Raw genomic sequence first — 16,664 nt, 5'->3', positions numbered from 1 at the left:
GGTTTTGTAGTGTAGTGTTTGGGTTTTCATTCAATTCTGTATTTTAGTGGGAAAGATACTAATGTTGTTCAGAAGGGTGAAAAATACACAGCTACATACTGAGGTAATAACAACAATATGTAACCGGTGTCCATTTTCAGGTTTTTTATATTGCATGGACAAAAATGTGAGCTATGGAAATAAGGCTGTCTGTCAAAATCAAACATATTCTCCCTTGTGCTCACCATAAACCATTTTCACAGTCAATTAGACAAATAATTCAGTGCAGCTGTTTTACCCACTTCATTTTGATTCTTCAGTTATTCTGAATGTTTTGTATCATGACAACTATTAATAGAAGGACAAAATGTGCTAAGACTGAACTTCTTTATTTCTATTTCTAGCTTTTTCTCCCACATTATAGCATAATATGTAACTACATTCTCAAAAAATATCTGCAGAGAAGAGCAAGAATATGAAGCTATTTATTTACAGAAAGAAATTTGGCTTCATCATATATCTTTTACAACTCAGCCTGCATATTCAGCAGGCTGAATGATAGTATTTAAGAAATACATAAGCCCAAATCAAGGGAATTTTAGATGCTTCAGAAGAACACAGGGCAATTGAATTTTTGTTTGTATTGCTACACAAAGAAAGTTAATGCATATGTACACTTGATCTTTGGAAGTATGTTTATATTTTAGTCTAGTTCAAAAAGACAGAAGTGGTTAGAGTTATGTATTAGATATATATTAAACTTCACTACAGTGAAATGGCTATATATAAAAGGAAAATTACTCTCTGGTCGCTAAACTGCCAAGTTGTTTAATCTTTATCTGGAATTCTCTTTTAGAAACATTCACATGCCCAGTATCTTGGATGCAATACATAAAATGTAACTGCACTTTTGTTTCATCTTTGGGCTTGTAAAGCAATCAGTATTCAAAAAAAAAAAAAAAAATCTCACTACTTAAAGGCATTCAGGGCAGAAATAGAGCACAAGACAATGAAACAAATGTTTCAGCATTTAAAACAATAAGGCAAGATTTTGTAATAGGCATCCAGCTTTTGACTTTGGCATTTCTCTGAAAAACAAAAATGGAAAACCAGAAGCTTCCACTGCTTTTACATGGAACTGCTGATGACTTTGAAAACTGCCAGCTTCATGACTGCATTGACTCAGAAGTAAATAGAACAATGTGATTACTGTGATAAGGTGAATTCAAGCAGCACACTTCCATCCTTGGGTTCAGCTGGAGTTTTTTGATTTGTTTTACCACTTTGACTTCACGTCCCTTGGAGAACAGGCAAGTTACATGTCTGCTGCAGCTCTCTGTTATTTTGAATGCGCAGATTCCCTGCTCTTGTGAAGAGAAATCTCAGGCTGCTAATATTTTAACTTACAGTATTCAAACTGTGATCCATTCAGACTCAGTTGACGAACAGTGCAAACCTCTCCTTGGCTTGACTAAGGAAAGCTGAATATACACTAACGGCCATCATTTAAGTTGGAAAAGACCACCATGATCATCGAGTCCAACCTTCAACTGAACACCACCTTGTCAACAAAACCATAGCACTGTCATGTATGGTTGGTTCCTTCTTGAACACTTCCAAGGATGGTGACTCCAACACTGGAGAGCCCATTCCAATGCTTAACCCTCCTTTCAGTGACGAAATTCTTCCTGATGTCCAGCCTGAAACTCCCTTGGCTGTTTCCTCTCATTCTGTCACTGGCTGGCTGGGAGAAACCACCTGGCTACAAACTCCTTACAGGTCATTTTAGAGACTGATAAGGTCACCCCAAGCCTCCTTTTCTCCAGGCTAAACAACCCCAGCTCCCTCAGCTGCTCCTCATAGGACTTACTTTCTAGAACCTTCACCAGCTCTGTTGCCCTTTACTGGAGTCACTCCTACGAGTTGTGTTCCACCTTATTTTCTCTCCCCTGTCCTGCTGGGAAGGGGAGTGATAGAGAGGCTTGGCAGGCTCCTGGTGTCCAAGGTCAAGCCACCACAGCTGGTCAGGTTTTAATGCTATGAGCTCCAACTCTGGCATCCCCTGATAAGGGTGGCCTAGAAAACTGGATTTCCCCAGAAGCTCTGCCTTCACAGCAAAATTAATGGTTTCAATGTATCTGGACATAATTTGCAACACAAATTGTAACTGAAAACAGATACAAGCTAAGTAATCTCACACACCACTAAAGTAACAGCTTGATGTAAGCTTTTTTTATATTTAGAGAAATTTGCTGAGCAGCCAGTAACTGTACATTTAAGCATTTACATATGTCTTTGCCTTTTATTTTTTTAAATACAATTTAGTTGAATTGTTCAAAATATTGGATAGCAAAGATGGACTTGGGTGCTAGGTCTAACAACACCAACAGCAAAATTTCTGCAGTTTGCTGAAAATTTTGCAGGTTCAGATTAGCGATGGTTTACCTATTTCAAATCAATTTTTACATCGAGGTTCTAAAGGAACAGTGTTAAACCAAATACTCTAAACATTCTGTCAAAGAAATCTACATTTTAGAACCTTCAGGACTTGGATTCAAAAGTGTAAAATGTACTGAATGTAATCTGAAGAGGAAATTCTAAAAATTAAGAGTTTACTTTTCATGGTATTAGCAAAAAACATGGTAATGAAATTGCACCCACTTTCTAGTGGAATTTATAATCAATATTTAATTATTAATAAGATTTCAGGGATATATCCTAATCCAAGTAGATAAAATGCAAGAATTGAAATATCAGTGTATTTTAAGTTTTTCAAAATATTAAAGTACAACATTTATACATTGCTATTTCAAAGTACAAACTTCTGCTGATGTGAATAAACACAGTGATCTAGCATATAGTATTTTTGTTGCAGTCAAGACTTCAGGATAGATAATTTTTTTAATCTAACAGCTGAAAGTGCAGACATCACAGATAGCTGAGTCCATAGAACTGTTAACCAACAATTCAACTTCTACACAACAAGACTATACCAGGAAATGCCACCAGGTCTTTAACTATGTGGTTGAACACTATGACTGATCAACTAGTTCTTGTGCAGCAGGCACAGCAATAGAACTGTCCTAGAAAGCTGAGTGTCTGTTCAAAGTGAATGAGCTTTTGGAATGAAGAAGCAGTCTTTTCAGTGAAGGTTTAACTTTTTTACTGCAAATATCCATATCAGTTCAATTCTTTCTGTCTTCATTTCATCCCATACCACACAGGTCCCCTTCACCTTTCTTTGTGGCATAACTCATGAGTACAGCTGTAATTAACTGAAGACACTTGCTGATTTGGACACATCAATAGCATGCCTGTGTCTAGTCAAGTCAGCAGCAATATGGTAACCCTCTCTGAGAATAGCAAAGCAGCAGGAGTCTTGAGCAGGAGAAAACCTCAGCTTTGCTTTATTTTGATCTAGGACTAAGCATTGACAGCTGTTGTCTATTCTTCAAAATTTGCTGTAATCAAGCCCAATGAAGTTCATCCATCTTGCAAACATCTCAATCAGATATGAGTTAAATTAGAAAAATAATCTGCCCAACATGTAAATAGTACATAATAGTAAATAGGGCTATATTATATAAGCAATACAAAGCTTTAGTTTCCCCAAGAATGTTTCAAGTTACTTATTACATCCCTGGAACTGTGACTTTAACTCATTGCTTCCAGGTGGTGATTCAGAATCTGCAATAGGAAAAAAAAGATTAAAGTTTACAGAATAACTTCAACCATAATAATAAAAAGGTCCGCTAAAATTTTTGGTTTCTTCCTCATGTCAAAGTACACATAAATTCCACTACTTTTAATGTTGAATTAATAAGATAAACAAGCTATTTGCAGTATGATGCAAATCTGTACCCCCAAACAAAGGGATTATAGATTTACATATGGAATGGGTTGTATCTCCTTCCTGATGTGTCTAGGGCTTATTCTGTGCAAGTGAGAACAGAGAAAGCTCCATCTCAAAAGGGAGCTGCAAGGTGCTCATGCTGGCAATTGCTTTGAATGAACAGAAAAAAAGTACACAAGTGGGGAAAAAAAGTAAAAGCACTACAGTCAGCAATCACCTAAAAGAATGAAAAGGACAAGGTCAAAACTGAAGGAAGATAAACATCTGGATGAAAACATATTGTTAAGAGCATTAAAAGCAACCTCCTTTTACACTGTGACACAGGACCAGTCTCAACTGGAATAGCTATGATTGCAAACAAAGGCAATAGAAGCAAAGCAGGTATCACATTATCAAAAAAATTGAAAAATAAAAGCAACTCAAAAATTAGATGTATCTATATGTAAACCTATGCAGCACACTGACTTTTCAGCAGCCTTTACAGCGTACCTGTATTTTTCTTCTCTATTGCCTAACTGGTATAACCAAACCAATTTCATGCTTAGTCTGAAAAATCTTCAAGTTTTTTTTATATCTCAGATGTCTCATTAGAGGCACACACATTAAAGAAGCCAACTATCACCAAATTAAGGAAATTGACATTTTGAAATCCTCTTTAATTTTACTCAGAGTAATGGGGGGAAAAAACTTTGAATTCTATTCAATTTGAAGTTGAATAGAATCTGAAAACAAAGAAGAATATTCAAGGTTTTCTTTCATGCTGAGGAACAGCACTTTTAGACTTCATGGTTGAACTGTTAGGTCACTGAGCCTCTCAAAGCACCGTCCTCTGCATATTCAGAGTTTGGATACTTAAGTTAACTTGAAGAGTGGCTTCTAAGGTTACACATTCTCCTTCAGATCCAGACCAAGATCTGGCTTCATCCCTCAGTTTTATGACATTTTTTCCTCTGAACAAAACCACACAACTTCTAGTTCTCTGTTTTCTCCTGATACTCACCTGGAGAAAGAGGTTTTTCACACACACACCAAAAAAAATACTATAGATACATTAATGGAAAACAGAAAAATTAATTCAGACAGAGCTGAATTGCCAGAGAAATTAAAATACCTAGCCTCTAAGACTTCATACATTAATATATCAAGGTCAAGGGAATAATGACAATGCCAGTCTATACAAACAGATTCCCGGACATAAATTTAAAAAAAAATTCTGGTGCGTGCAATGGGAGGTCAAATAGCATTTCCAAACATTGCTATAGGAAACTGATAGAGCCAGCACGGTTACCAATGCAAAAGGTCTTTGACAGAAGTAAGAGAAATTTTCCCACCCTTTAACCTCTATATTTGCTTCCAAGTAAAGTCTTTCATAGCTATCACTATTGTGCATGATAAAGTATGGTTTGAAAGCATGACATTGGATAACTTTTTCTCTTAAACTGTTGAAATTCCACTGCCTTCAATGATGTGCATATATTTATTTTGACAAATTTCTACAAGCAGTGATCTATTTCTTAAACATGAGTATTAATGACACTTGTGACAGAAGTTTTCAGAAAAAAATATTAGGAGCAAAAAAATATTCATAACAGTGAGGCAACAAATATTTTACAGTCTGCTTCAATTTAGGCAGGATGGCTGTGTCTCTGCAGCATTTTATGGAAACACATCACAGAGAAGCCCCTGGATCAGAACTCAGAAGCCCCTGGATTGGAACAGAGCATACTGCAATTGTAGAGATGAAAAAAGTCCATGAAAGGGCCTGCCTTCGCTGACTACAAACAGGAGCACTCCTTTCTTTAGCTGGCTGTAGGGTATTGTAAACTAAGCACAATAACTCAATGTGTCTCACCGTATTCAGAGAGCCACACAAATATTGAGGCTGCCCTCTGCTGTTACCTTGAGGGTCCAGCTCATTTTAAAAGAAACAGCTTTCAATAACATTACCTTCAGAGTGCTCACTATTTTCTGATGTTTCTTGAATCTTATTTTCCCATCCAGTACACTGCTGAAACCAGTCAGTCCCATAACCATTGCTTATTAATTTGCTAAAATTTACTGCTTCACTTTTTCTCTGAGCAGGCCTGTAAATACAAATATATTAAAGGAAAACAAAAGCAAAAGTAAACAAAAATGGGGGCTAGGTGGAAAAATAATATTTTACACAGGAAAGGCCTTATAATATAATTTATTTGTAACTATAACATTAATTAAAATATTACCATGTACAGCCTTATAATTTATTTATAAATAACAAAACACATATTCTACATGTAATCATCTAAGAAGAAAAACCAAAAATAAACAAACAAAAGCACAGAACTATGCCTGATTTAGTACTGTGTAAATTTACATGAGAAGAGCTGTCTGTTTCATTGGAATTTTACATGTATAATACTTACACAGTTCTGGTCTTAAAGACAAAAAGCACAAAAGGGAAATCCCACAAAGAATGTGTAAGTGAAAAAGGTTGACAGTACTCATTCGGTGGTGCACAAAAGTGAAATTATGTCCAAAATTTTCTCTTAATTAATTTGACAGTTTAACCACTTATTTGGCAGCATTAACATAGTTCTAAAACATACTAGGACTACTGATGACTGAGCAATAAATTTTTAAGACAAAGTATGCAGAAGCAATTCAGCTGTGCACACAGCTGATGATGTGATAACATCACATCACAAATGACATAAAAATTAGCTTAAAATTCCTCTTTCAGGTGTTCATCAGAGTATTTTTGCTCTGTATGACCTTATAAAGGCTACAGTTTATGTCTTTTCTTGAAGTGTCAGTCTTACTTGTTTCTCTGTAACCTACACTGACAGAAATAACAAGGTAATTATCATTTTCACCTGTTCACTGGTATTAAGAAAAAAACCCAATTTAGAATACCAAAAAATTCTGCTACATGAAGATATGCCACTCTATGCTTAGTTTCCCTAACACAGTTATATTGAATAATTTTCTAATATGAGTTAAAGTACTGTTATTTTAGTTGCTTTAGACACTTTTAAAACTATTTTAGCATCACACATATGATAGTAAATTTAACAGCAATAAAGATCCACAGGGTCCATACACATATCTGCTAATTCCTGCATTTTCACAAGGAGCAATTTTACTTGTACACATGAATAGTTGCAGGCTTAGGTGTTCAATGATTTTCATAAATGTACTACTTACATGGGTGGGAAGGCAAGCTTATTTTCTCCACTAAATTCCTTGTTTGTAGAAACAGTTGGAATTCTGCTTGGATATTTAGGGCTTATAGGTGGAAGCTTTACCTGTGTTAGAGAAATCTTAGTTCAAAAAAAGGAGTTATGAAAAAAATAATCAAGAAAATTATATGATATCATAGCCTTCAAAAGTGAGGGTGATATAAAAGGCCTAAATATGTTCAAATTTCCATGTCTTATCTACGTTATTTCCATAAGTACTAGTAATGAATCACTGAGGAATAACTAAAGATAAAGCAGCCCCTTAGTTATTCTACGTGAGATTAGCTGTTTGCTCTCTCAACAAGCCTTTCCCTCACAGTACACTTCAAATTAAGCTTCAAATTCAAACTTATCCATGGCAACCTCTCATCTTGGTCCATTTCTCTGTATGCAGAATATGAAAACAGACCAGTCTTACTAAAGTAAGGAGAACTATAACTTATGGTTTAACTGCTACTTCTTTTTTAGTTTGTTTTTGTTTTTTAATAAAAAGCATAAAACATCCTATATAATAAGAAAACAATTGTGGTATTATATTAATACCACATTAATATAATAATTATGTGGATATATATTAATTAGAGGTTTAATATTCAAACAAATACATATATATTGGGGGAAGCCTACAACAGAAAAATGTATTTTACTTTTATCATCTTTCCAATGACAGGTGAAGAAACTCAGTGTTGACTAAAAGACTGAAAGATGACACCTAGAAAGCCAGGGAAAGCCAACACGCACTCCAGAGCTGAAAGTGGGAAAACCAATAAGTAGTGGAGAAACATGAGCAACACATACCAAAGCTCTTTATTTTAACTTTGATCAAAATCAACAGCTACTAAAGGGTCAACTTACCTCCCTCTCAAAATCATGAAATTAAATATTCTTAACAACTCCCAGATATTTTTCACTAATAGTTGCTAAGAAATTTCATCATTGCACAAAGAAAATTCCTGAAGATAGCAAAAAATTTTCAAAGCTTATTAACAAAGTTTTTTGTGTTACACTAATATATTCTTTTAATTAGAGCCTACATATTATTTGACCATTTTCTTTTTTAAACATGCAACACAGGAGAGTGGTCCATGGAGTAAGACATATTACTTGCAGGTTATTTAGGAAAAAATCAGGACAGGGTAACTAAAAGTGAAATGTACTGCTCTGTAAACTTACAAGTACATTAAGGATAACAATACTTTCCACCTACGTGGACATAGCTACTGCAATACAGTTAACAGAGCAAAAAATTATGAAGTGCAAAAATTAGATGCATGAGCAGTAGTCACACTTGGATTGCAGATACTATAAAACACATATGAAAACTTCTATAAGGAGAAGATTCCAAAATGTAAACACACCAAGGACTTCTCAAGGAGCTTGTGCACAGTGAGTATGGAAAAAGCAAACAAAAGTATAATGGCCTTTGAATACATCTGATCAATGAACTAATTAGGAAGCCACAAAGAAAAAGCAGGTCTGAATGTTCAGAGAATGTAAGTTTTCTTATTATCTCGAAGAAAGTGAAGCCTGGACAGGCAGTTGTACTGATTCTGAGTCAGAATGTCAATGCAAACACATGTAAAGTCAGTGCTGAAACCCCTTCAGACTTCAGTGGAGTCACACTGGGCCATTTGTCAAAGAAGAAGAGATGAGATTAGCAAGAGCATGGAGCGATATCAGAGGCAGCTATGTGAGATGAAAAGGAGGGGTTTTGTCCAACCTGGAGGTTAAAAACCACATTAGCTGCTTAGAATTGCTTTTCAAGTTTGTTCACACTGTTTGCTGAGGCAGCCTATTTGTGCTTTACATTTCAGAAATACCATCCCATTGTGCAGAAATGCTAGCACTGCCTTCCCTCTATCACTAGACTGGACCACTTCAGATTTGACATGCAAGTTTCAGATCCAGGACACAATTACCTACAGTTTCAACTGACAAAAACAACCTCAGGTGACATTTGTCACGTGCTGAAGGCAGGATGGCACACAGGGCAACACAGAAACACAACTCAATTTGATAGTCAGGATACACAAACAGCAGATGAATAGAGATGAGATTTTCCTCTTGGCATCAAACAGAAGCACAAGAAAAGGAGGTGTAGTAATTAAAGAATTAATTAAAGGATAAAGGCAGAGCAGAAGCTAGAGAGATTGTGACTAGAGACAGAAAAAGGTTCAGATTGTCAAAAATAATGTCAAGAGAAAGAAAGGAGAGAGGAAAGGCAAAGAGAAAAGTCTTGAAGGTTGTGAGCAAGAGCATTGTTTTAAATGTTACCTCTCTTGCCATTAAATGAAAAGCTATGATATACTGCAGGGATCAAAACACTCCCTCCTGTTCAAGTAAACTAATTAATGACAAAAGTAGCAAGGGAACAGATCAGAAATTGCTTTGAAGGCCACCTGCAATCTGTTCAGGTGCTATTTGTTACTTTGCTGAGCAAATTCAGCATTAAAAGCACTCTTGTGCCACTACACTCCAATGATTACAGCTGAGGGGGCTTTTTGCCTTTGACAAGTATCTATTTAGTAGCAGCCATGAATTTTCACAGATAAAACAAACTACACAGGGAATATTTTACAAACTACACAGGGCGTGTTCTTGGTTTAAAGTGTTTTCTCCCTCTCTGAAGAGATGGCAACAATATACTCTAAAAACCACTATGTTTATTATAAATACACATTTATTAATCTTGTATTCAAGAAACATGACGTAGAATATGTACAGTGCCTGGCTAGTATATGAAGAACAATTAATATCTGCAGCCAGCGTGGTAAGATAAAAGCCTTTAGATTAAATCCTGGCTCCTGTATGATCAAGGACTAAATTCTAAATTCATACTGTATTTCAAATCTCTCTCTGAGGTAAAATCCTGGCCTCAGACAAGCAACCATTTTGCTACAGCACATACATACCTAAGTACATTTCAGGCAAGTGCCTGAAAGAGAGGACTTCAGAGATAAAGGAGTAATCTTACTGGTGCCACAGGGATATTGCCAAATGCTGATGCAAACTCTGATGACACCTCCAACAGACCTCTCACCCATACAGGCCACTCTCCTTCTTAAGGCCACAGCTTTTTCATAAGGGCCATAAGATGCACAGGCAAAAGGATCACTGAACCACAGAATGGTTTGGCTTAAAGATCATCTAGTTCCACCTTCCCTGCCACAGGGACACCTTTCACTGGACCAGGTAGCTCAGAGCTCCATCCAGCCTGACTTCGAATACTTCCAGGGATGGGGCATCCACAACTTCAGTGGGCAACTTGTGCCAGTGCCTCACCACTCTCACAGTAAAGATTTTTTTCCTAACATGTAGTCTAATCTTACTCTCTTTGAGTTTGAATCTATTCCCTCTTGTCCTTTCACTACATACCCTTGTAAGAAGTCCCTCTCTATCTTTCTTGCAGGGTCCCTTCAGGTACTGGAATGGCACAATTAGGTCACCCCAAAGCCTTCTCTTCTCCTGGATGAACAATCCCAATTCTCTCAGCCTTTCTTCACAGGAGAGCTGCTCCATTCCTCTGACCATCTTTGTGCCTTCCTCTGGACTCCTCCCACAGTTCCCTGCTCTCCCTGTGCTGGGGTGCCCAGAGCTGGGTGCAGCAGAGCAGAGGGGCAGAATCCCCACCCTGGCTCTGCTGGGCATGCTGCTCTGGATGCAGCCTGGCACACATTTGGCTTTCTGGACCGCGAGTACCCATGGCTGGGTCATGTCCACCCTCTCACCCACCAGCACCCCTGGGTCCTTCTGGGCAGGGCTGCTCTCGATCTGTTCATCCCCCAGCCTGTGCTGATAATAGGGGTTATCCCAGCACAGGTGCAGGATCTTGCACTTGGTCTGATTAAGCCTTGTGAGATTTCCATGGGCTGCTTCTCCCTGGGCCAAAGTCCACTACTTTGACATGAGCACAAAGGCTAAATCCTTCATGCACTAATACTCTTTACTGATTTGCCATATTCCCATGTAATGGTCCCTCGGATCTCCAGTCCTCCTCTACACAGCAATAACCACAAGGAACAGCAGAGATTTTAATACTTCAGAACAAAGCAGCATAAAGGCTTAAACCTTCAGAGCAAAGGCCCACTTGGGAACAATGTTTTCCAAACTGAGCAGAAGAGGTACCCTTGGAGGTTAAACAGTTTTGCACTTGTTCCTAAATGCACCCTTTGGGATTTAACTCCACAATTGCATCATGTATGTCTCTTCTGAATAATTGCTTAGTCATACTGGACTGAAAAATATTTTCAATACATTCAGTCTCATACTATCAGAAATACTTGAGGTAGCTCGCTGCTGCAGTGTCATCATGTAGTTAAATAAATAAATTGAATATACCTTAGAAATGTGCCTGTAGTGTTTTGGAATACATTATTCTTACCTTCCAACATACCAGATGTATTGTGAAAAACTAAAATTGAGACTCTTTGATAGGACTAATTCCATTCTCTCACTTGGAAGACTCTTTGGGAAGGTACTCTAAGAGCATGGGACAGAAACTTCCCAAAAGAGGATATTCAAGAAGTAGCTGTGAAAGAAGCACCATGTGACATTTCAAGATACATGATACGCTTTTCGATGTACAACAAAGATACTGTGAAGTACAGCCAAATGAGAGATGGTGGTATGGAGGTTGGAGGTAGAGCTAAATGTAGCAACACAGGCACTGTCTTCACAGACACCTAATCTTACAGAAAAAGACTTGGTAGATTTAGAATCTTAGGCAAAACTTAACTTCAGCTTCCAGGAGAATAGTGTAAATTATTATATGAGGGCCTTGGCACATTCGCAATCTGAGCTGAATATATAACACATATTCACTTTGCATTTGGTCCTAAATAAAGCACATGACTGAATGAAGCTGGGAACAAATGAAACTCTCAGACACATGATTGAATGGAACTGGGTCTCAACCAAACTCGCTCAAAACTGAAATGAACCTTGGTTTCACTTTAGAAGTCAGCACATGGGCTTGAATTACTGTTATCACAGTTAAGTTTGACTCTTAGAACACTGAACATAGTTGGTTCTTAGGTAAGGGAGTGAGGAAGAGCACTTCCTCTCTGTCCTAATTCAATTCCTTTAAGAGGCACAGCAGTAAGTCAAGTTTTTATTTTCAGTGCCATAAATCTATAATAGAAAAAAAAAAAAAAAAAAAAAAAGAAGCTTCACCTAAAGAAGCTTCACCTACAAGCATCAGGCAAATTACAGTTTAAACATATGTTGCTTGTTTGCCTGTTGCTACAGACTCAGTAAACATTCCCAAGCCTATTCAGTAATGAGGAGCTCCCATTTACACAAGACATCATTCTGAATTTGCACTAGTTCATCTCAGCAAAAGCTGAGGACTTTTTCTCCTAAAATGTCCAACATCTGCCCTTCTGTTGAAGAAGGGATGTACTAGTTCAAGTACATCAAAAGCCTTTCCAGTATACTCCACAAGCCTATGGCAGATGCAGCAACTGAGATTACAGAGGATATTTTAAAAACATAAGACTTCAGCATCTAAATTGGGCAGGGGCAGGGAGGATGAAAGAGGGAGGATAGCAGAGAGGTCTCCAAGACAAAACACCAGTGTCAGTACAGAAAGGTTTGTTTGGGGCACAGCTTGTGCTATACTTACTTTGTCTTGGATACATCTTTCATTCAAGGACAGCTAGCAGAGTATCTTTGGGAACACCCTTGCATTTCAAACTAAATTAAACTCCTTTTTCAGAATAGTCTTCTCTTCTTATCTTCTTTCTTCCTCACCCAAGATTGCTAAACAAGATGTCTCTTCACCAAGAAGGAATTGCAGGGGAAATGAGGCATAAGAAGATAGAAACTAACTACTGCTTTTTATTTATACTGAAGTATATGTACTAATATAGTACCTAATGTAATCAGAAACTGCATTTCTGTTTCTTACACTACACCTACAGCACTTAAGAAAACACGGCTTTCTTCTTGTTCTCTAACTGCAATATCAAAATTGATTCTGGAATGCAGAAACTCACATGGATTACAGCTTCCCTCCTATAAAAAGCAACAGAGATGTGTTCACGAACAAAGCATCATCACAGTATGCCTCTCCAACCTACCTTCTTTTTCTCTGCATTTTCTTTGTCCTCAGCTTCCCGCTGCCAAACACCTTTTGTATCAAATTCAAAAGGCCCTCTGCTTGTCTCATAACTGTTACCGTGATGGTCATCAGCCATAAACTCTCTGTGAACCATGTAATCTGGTAGAGACGGAACACAGGTCCTGCAGGCAAAGATTTAATGCTTATTTGTACAAGGTAAACAAATCCTGCACTTCAGAAGTATTCAGTAGTACAGAAGCATTCAGAAATGTTAATAGGTGAAGAAAGAAGCCAAGATGTGTTGGGCCTCAGCAATCTTACCGTGGCTTCTCAATCCCTGCAGGATTGGCACAGTTTGAATACCAAAAAGGTGCAGTATATGCTGCTGAAGGGGACTTCATCACCACAGAAGTGTAGTGCTTCAGTAGGTCTGGAGAGAAAAAGACAAAAGCCAGTACTTTTCTGACTTCTTATCTAGTTTCAAAAGCACTATCTTTGTTTTTAGATTGCTGTTTTGTCAGGAAGAAATTAATTCCCTCATTTTTTCCATGAGTTTATTTCAAAAGTCCAGAAGATCCTCCTGCAGCATCTACGAGCACTTTACACCACACTCAAGCAAAGCCAAACAAAACAAAGGAAAACCAAAGAAGCAAGACAGATGCTCACCAGGTTGGCCTCTTTGCTTTGCTAGCCTCACGTAGGCTGAATCAGTCTCTTTGATCCACTTCCTGTGGCACCCAGACAGTGGCATTTCATGGGGAGCTCTTGAAAGGTCACTGAGACCCAGAATCTGGGAGGGAAATGGGCTCTTCTCTGGTTGTTTCAGTGGCATGGGGTATTGCTGACCTGCAATAATGGAAAAGAAAACATTTGTGGTAAAAGTTAACTGTTAGCATCCCTTTTTCAGGCAACTTAACAAATTGAGCCCACCTGGAATATGAATGAGGTGCTACATTTCATCGTGAAAACAAAAGACCAGGCTTGCTCATTTTGGGGGATATAGCACAAGCAATTTCTAGAGAATCAGATACAAAACACTTGTTTCAGTTCTTAGACAGCATTTAAGTTTTCCTCTAAAGTGTTCTCATACAGAGGATCGTGCCTCTTCATTCAGAAAACTATTTCCAAGGACACATCAAAAGCAGTGAGAGGCACGTGAGACAGCAGAAAACACTTCAGCCTTTGGTTTCCCTTCCTTCACACGCACTAACTAAAAGCAAAGACAGTAGCTGTCCTTTGGCAGGTCTCTATTTGTAAAACAACCAAACTAAATCCCCAAATTAAAAAATTAATAAAAATCAACAGCAAACGCCCTACTTCTCCATACATTACTTTCTCAATTTCTAGTGAGCAAAAGAAAATAGAAACAAATCCTTCAAAATGGGAAAATGGACAGCAGATAAATAAGAAAAAGCCAGTATGAGGTACTGTGCCGTAGACGGTGCAGAGGCACTTACCGGAGCGACTCCAGCTGCAGCTGATGCCGTTCCGTCGGTGTAAGGACACCACTTCCAGGAAGCAGCTCGCTGAGGAGCTCCTGGCACACACTCGCGCTGGCTGTGCCCAAACTCAACTCCAAGAAACAAGCCAAAGCGCTGCCGCTCCCCGGGGTCAGGGCCGCAGAGGCACCAGCCGGCGCCCGCTGCCGCCTCCCGGGCGGGTCCGTCCCCCGGTGACGATGCTCGGGTTCCCCGCAGCCGCCGTAGCGGCAGCTCAGAGACCAAAGGCCGATTCCCCGAGGGCTGACCCGCAACCCCCGGGAGACAGGCGGGACGGAGCCCGAAGGGGAGACGCGGGCAGAGCCAGACCCCGTCGAGGGCGGAGCGGAACAGCCCGGCCCACGGTACCGCCCTCCCTGCCTGCTTTCTTGAAGGTCGGCGTGTTGCTCGCCACCGCCCGCAGCAGCAGGGGCGCAGAGCGGAGTGGGGGCGGCTCCAGGCGCGCTCCCGGCTTGGGAAGCCTCGGAAGCCGTGCCGGGCGCCTTCCTCCCAAAGAGGGGAGGACGCTCTCCCACTGCGACCGCTCGCCCGGACCTTGTCCCTACTGGGAAGCTCCATCCGAGCTGAAAGGAGGCCAAAATCCATCCTTTTTTCCATGGCATTTTCCATTTTGTAATATTTAATTTTTGCTTTCTGGCCGGTCCATATACTGAAAGTCTACTGGTATTCTTTTGGGTCCTTAAAATACCCTCATCTGAGATCTTCTTTGTGTTCCTGGAGCTGGCAAGCCACTTTATCCACCAATTCTGCTTCTTCATCTTTCCATGTCTGGGACCTGGACAACATGGAAGGATGATTGGATATAGTGGGAGAACGTGGAGGGATGGAGGGATGTGAAGAAAATGGTGGGGTGATGGAACATGGAGGATATAGTGAGACATAGAGGAGATGGAGGGCCAGAGAGGTGGTGGACTGGGAGGATGATGAGTCATGAAGGTGTTGGAATGTGGAGAGGATGGACAGATAGTGGGACGTAGAGATTGCGGGATGTGTAGGGACATAGAGGAAATGGAGTAGTAGAGAACATATAGGGATGGTGGGATACAGTGGGACAATGGCCCATGGAGGAGATGGAGGGACAGTGAGAAGTGGAGGGTAGCAAGTTGGAGGAGACAGGGCTGTTGAGGCAAGGGATGGTGGAACAATCAATGGAGAGGCCAGACAGATGAAAGCATTTGGGACAGAAGGACAGTGGGTCATGTAGGGAAATGGAACATGGTGGGTAGTGGGACAGAGCAGTTTGTGGCTAGGGGAACACTGAGGCCAGAAGCAGCACAAGCTGCAAGTTCAGGAACCAGGTCCCTGAAGGACTCACCCAGGCTCTGTGCTACATGTGGAGGTACCAGATGCTGCCCCCCACCTCCTGGGGACCCTCCCTTCTTAGTCCTGTGTGTGCCCCCAGGCAAATCTCTTCCCACACACAGATATGAATTGGTGTGAGGCAGGTTGAGATACCCTGTAAGGCAGTTTGAGGTCAAGGTACACCTCATGGGTGAAATCATATTGCACTGTGGGGTGGGCTGCAACATCCTGTGGGGTGCACCAGGTCCACATGGGTTGGCAATCCACAAAAATTTTAGGGTTGGAAGGAACTTCAGAAGATCATCCAGTCTAACCCCCCTGCCAAGGCAGGGTCACCTAGAAAATTTACACAGGAACATGTCCAGTTGGGTTTTGAATGTCTGCAGACAGGGAGACTCCACAGTCTTCCTGGGCAGCCTGTTCCTGTGCTCTGCCACCCTCAATGTAAAGAAGTTCTTCCTCATGTTGAGGTGGAACTTCTTGTGTTTTAGTTTATAGCCATTGCTTCTTGTCCTGTCTCTGGGCACCACTGAGAAGTCTGGCACTATCCTCTGGACACCTGCCTTTGAGATGCATTGATGAGATCCCCTCTGAGTTTTCTCTAGACTTAGGCCCAGCTCTCTCAGTCTCTTTCCCTGGAGAGATGCTCCAGATCATTTTCATGGACTCCTGGACGCTCTCCAGTAACTCCTTCTCTTTCTTGTGCTGAGTAGCCCAGAACTGGAACCACAGCAGATATGGCCTCACTATGA

The 16,664-nt window shown here is 39.9% G+C and overlaps 1 protein-coding gene across 1 annotated transcript; it reads right to left on the bottom strand.

The window, feature by feature from the left end:
• Nucleotides 1-2,532: 2,532 nt before the first annotated feature.
• On the bottom strand, nucleotides 2,533-14,900 carry C1H7orf57 (chromosome 1 C7orf57 homolog). Its single transcript, XM_053999885.1, has 7 exons — nucleotides 14,569-14,900; nucleotides 13,778-13,957; nucleotides 13,433-13,541; nucleotides 13,131-13,293; nucleotides 7,016-7,116; nucleotides 5,780-5,916; nucleotides 2,533-3,666 (listed from the first exon to the last, which is right to left on the bottom strand). Exons 2-7 carry the CDS (start codon nucleotides 13,941-13,943, stop codon nucleotides 3,605-3,607), a joined length of 738 nt encoding a protein of 245 aa, XP_053855860.1. The 5' UTR covers nucleotides 13,944-13,957; nucleotides 14,569-14,900; the 3' UTR covers nucleotides 2,533-3,604.
• Between the last annotated feature and the right edge of the window lie 1,764 nt (nucleotides 14,901-16,664).

This window comes from Vidua macroura, chromosome 1 (assembly GCF_024509145.1).
Source record: "Vidua macroura isolate BioBank_ID:100142 chromosome 1, ASM2450914v1, whole genome shotgun sequence".
Classification (NCBI taxonomy): Eukaryota; Metazoa; Chordata; class Aves; order Passeriformes; family Viduidae; genus Vidua; species Vidua macroura.
Note: the sequence above shows the minus strand (reverse complement) of the source record. Positions and strands in the feature narration are given on the sequence as shown.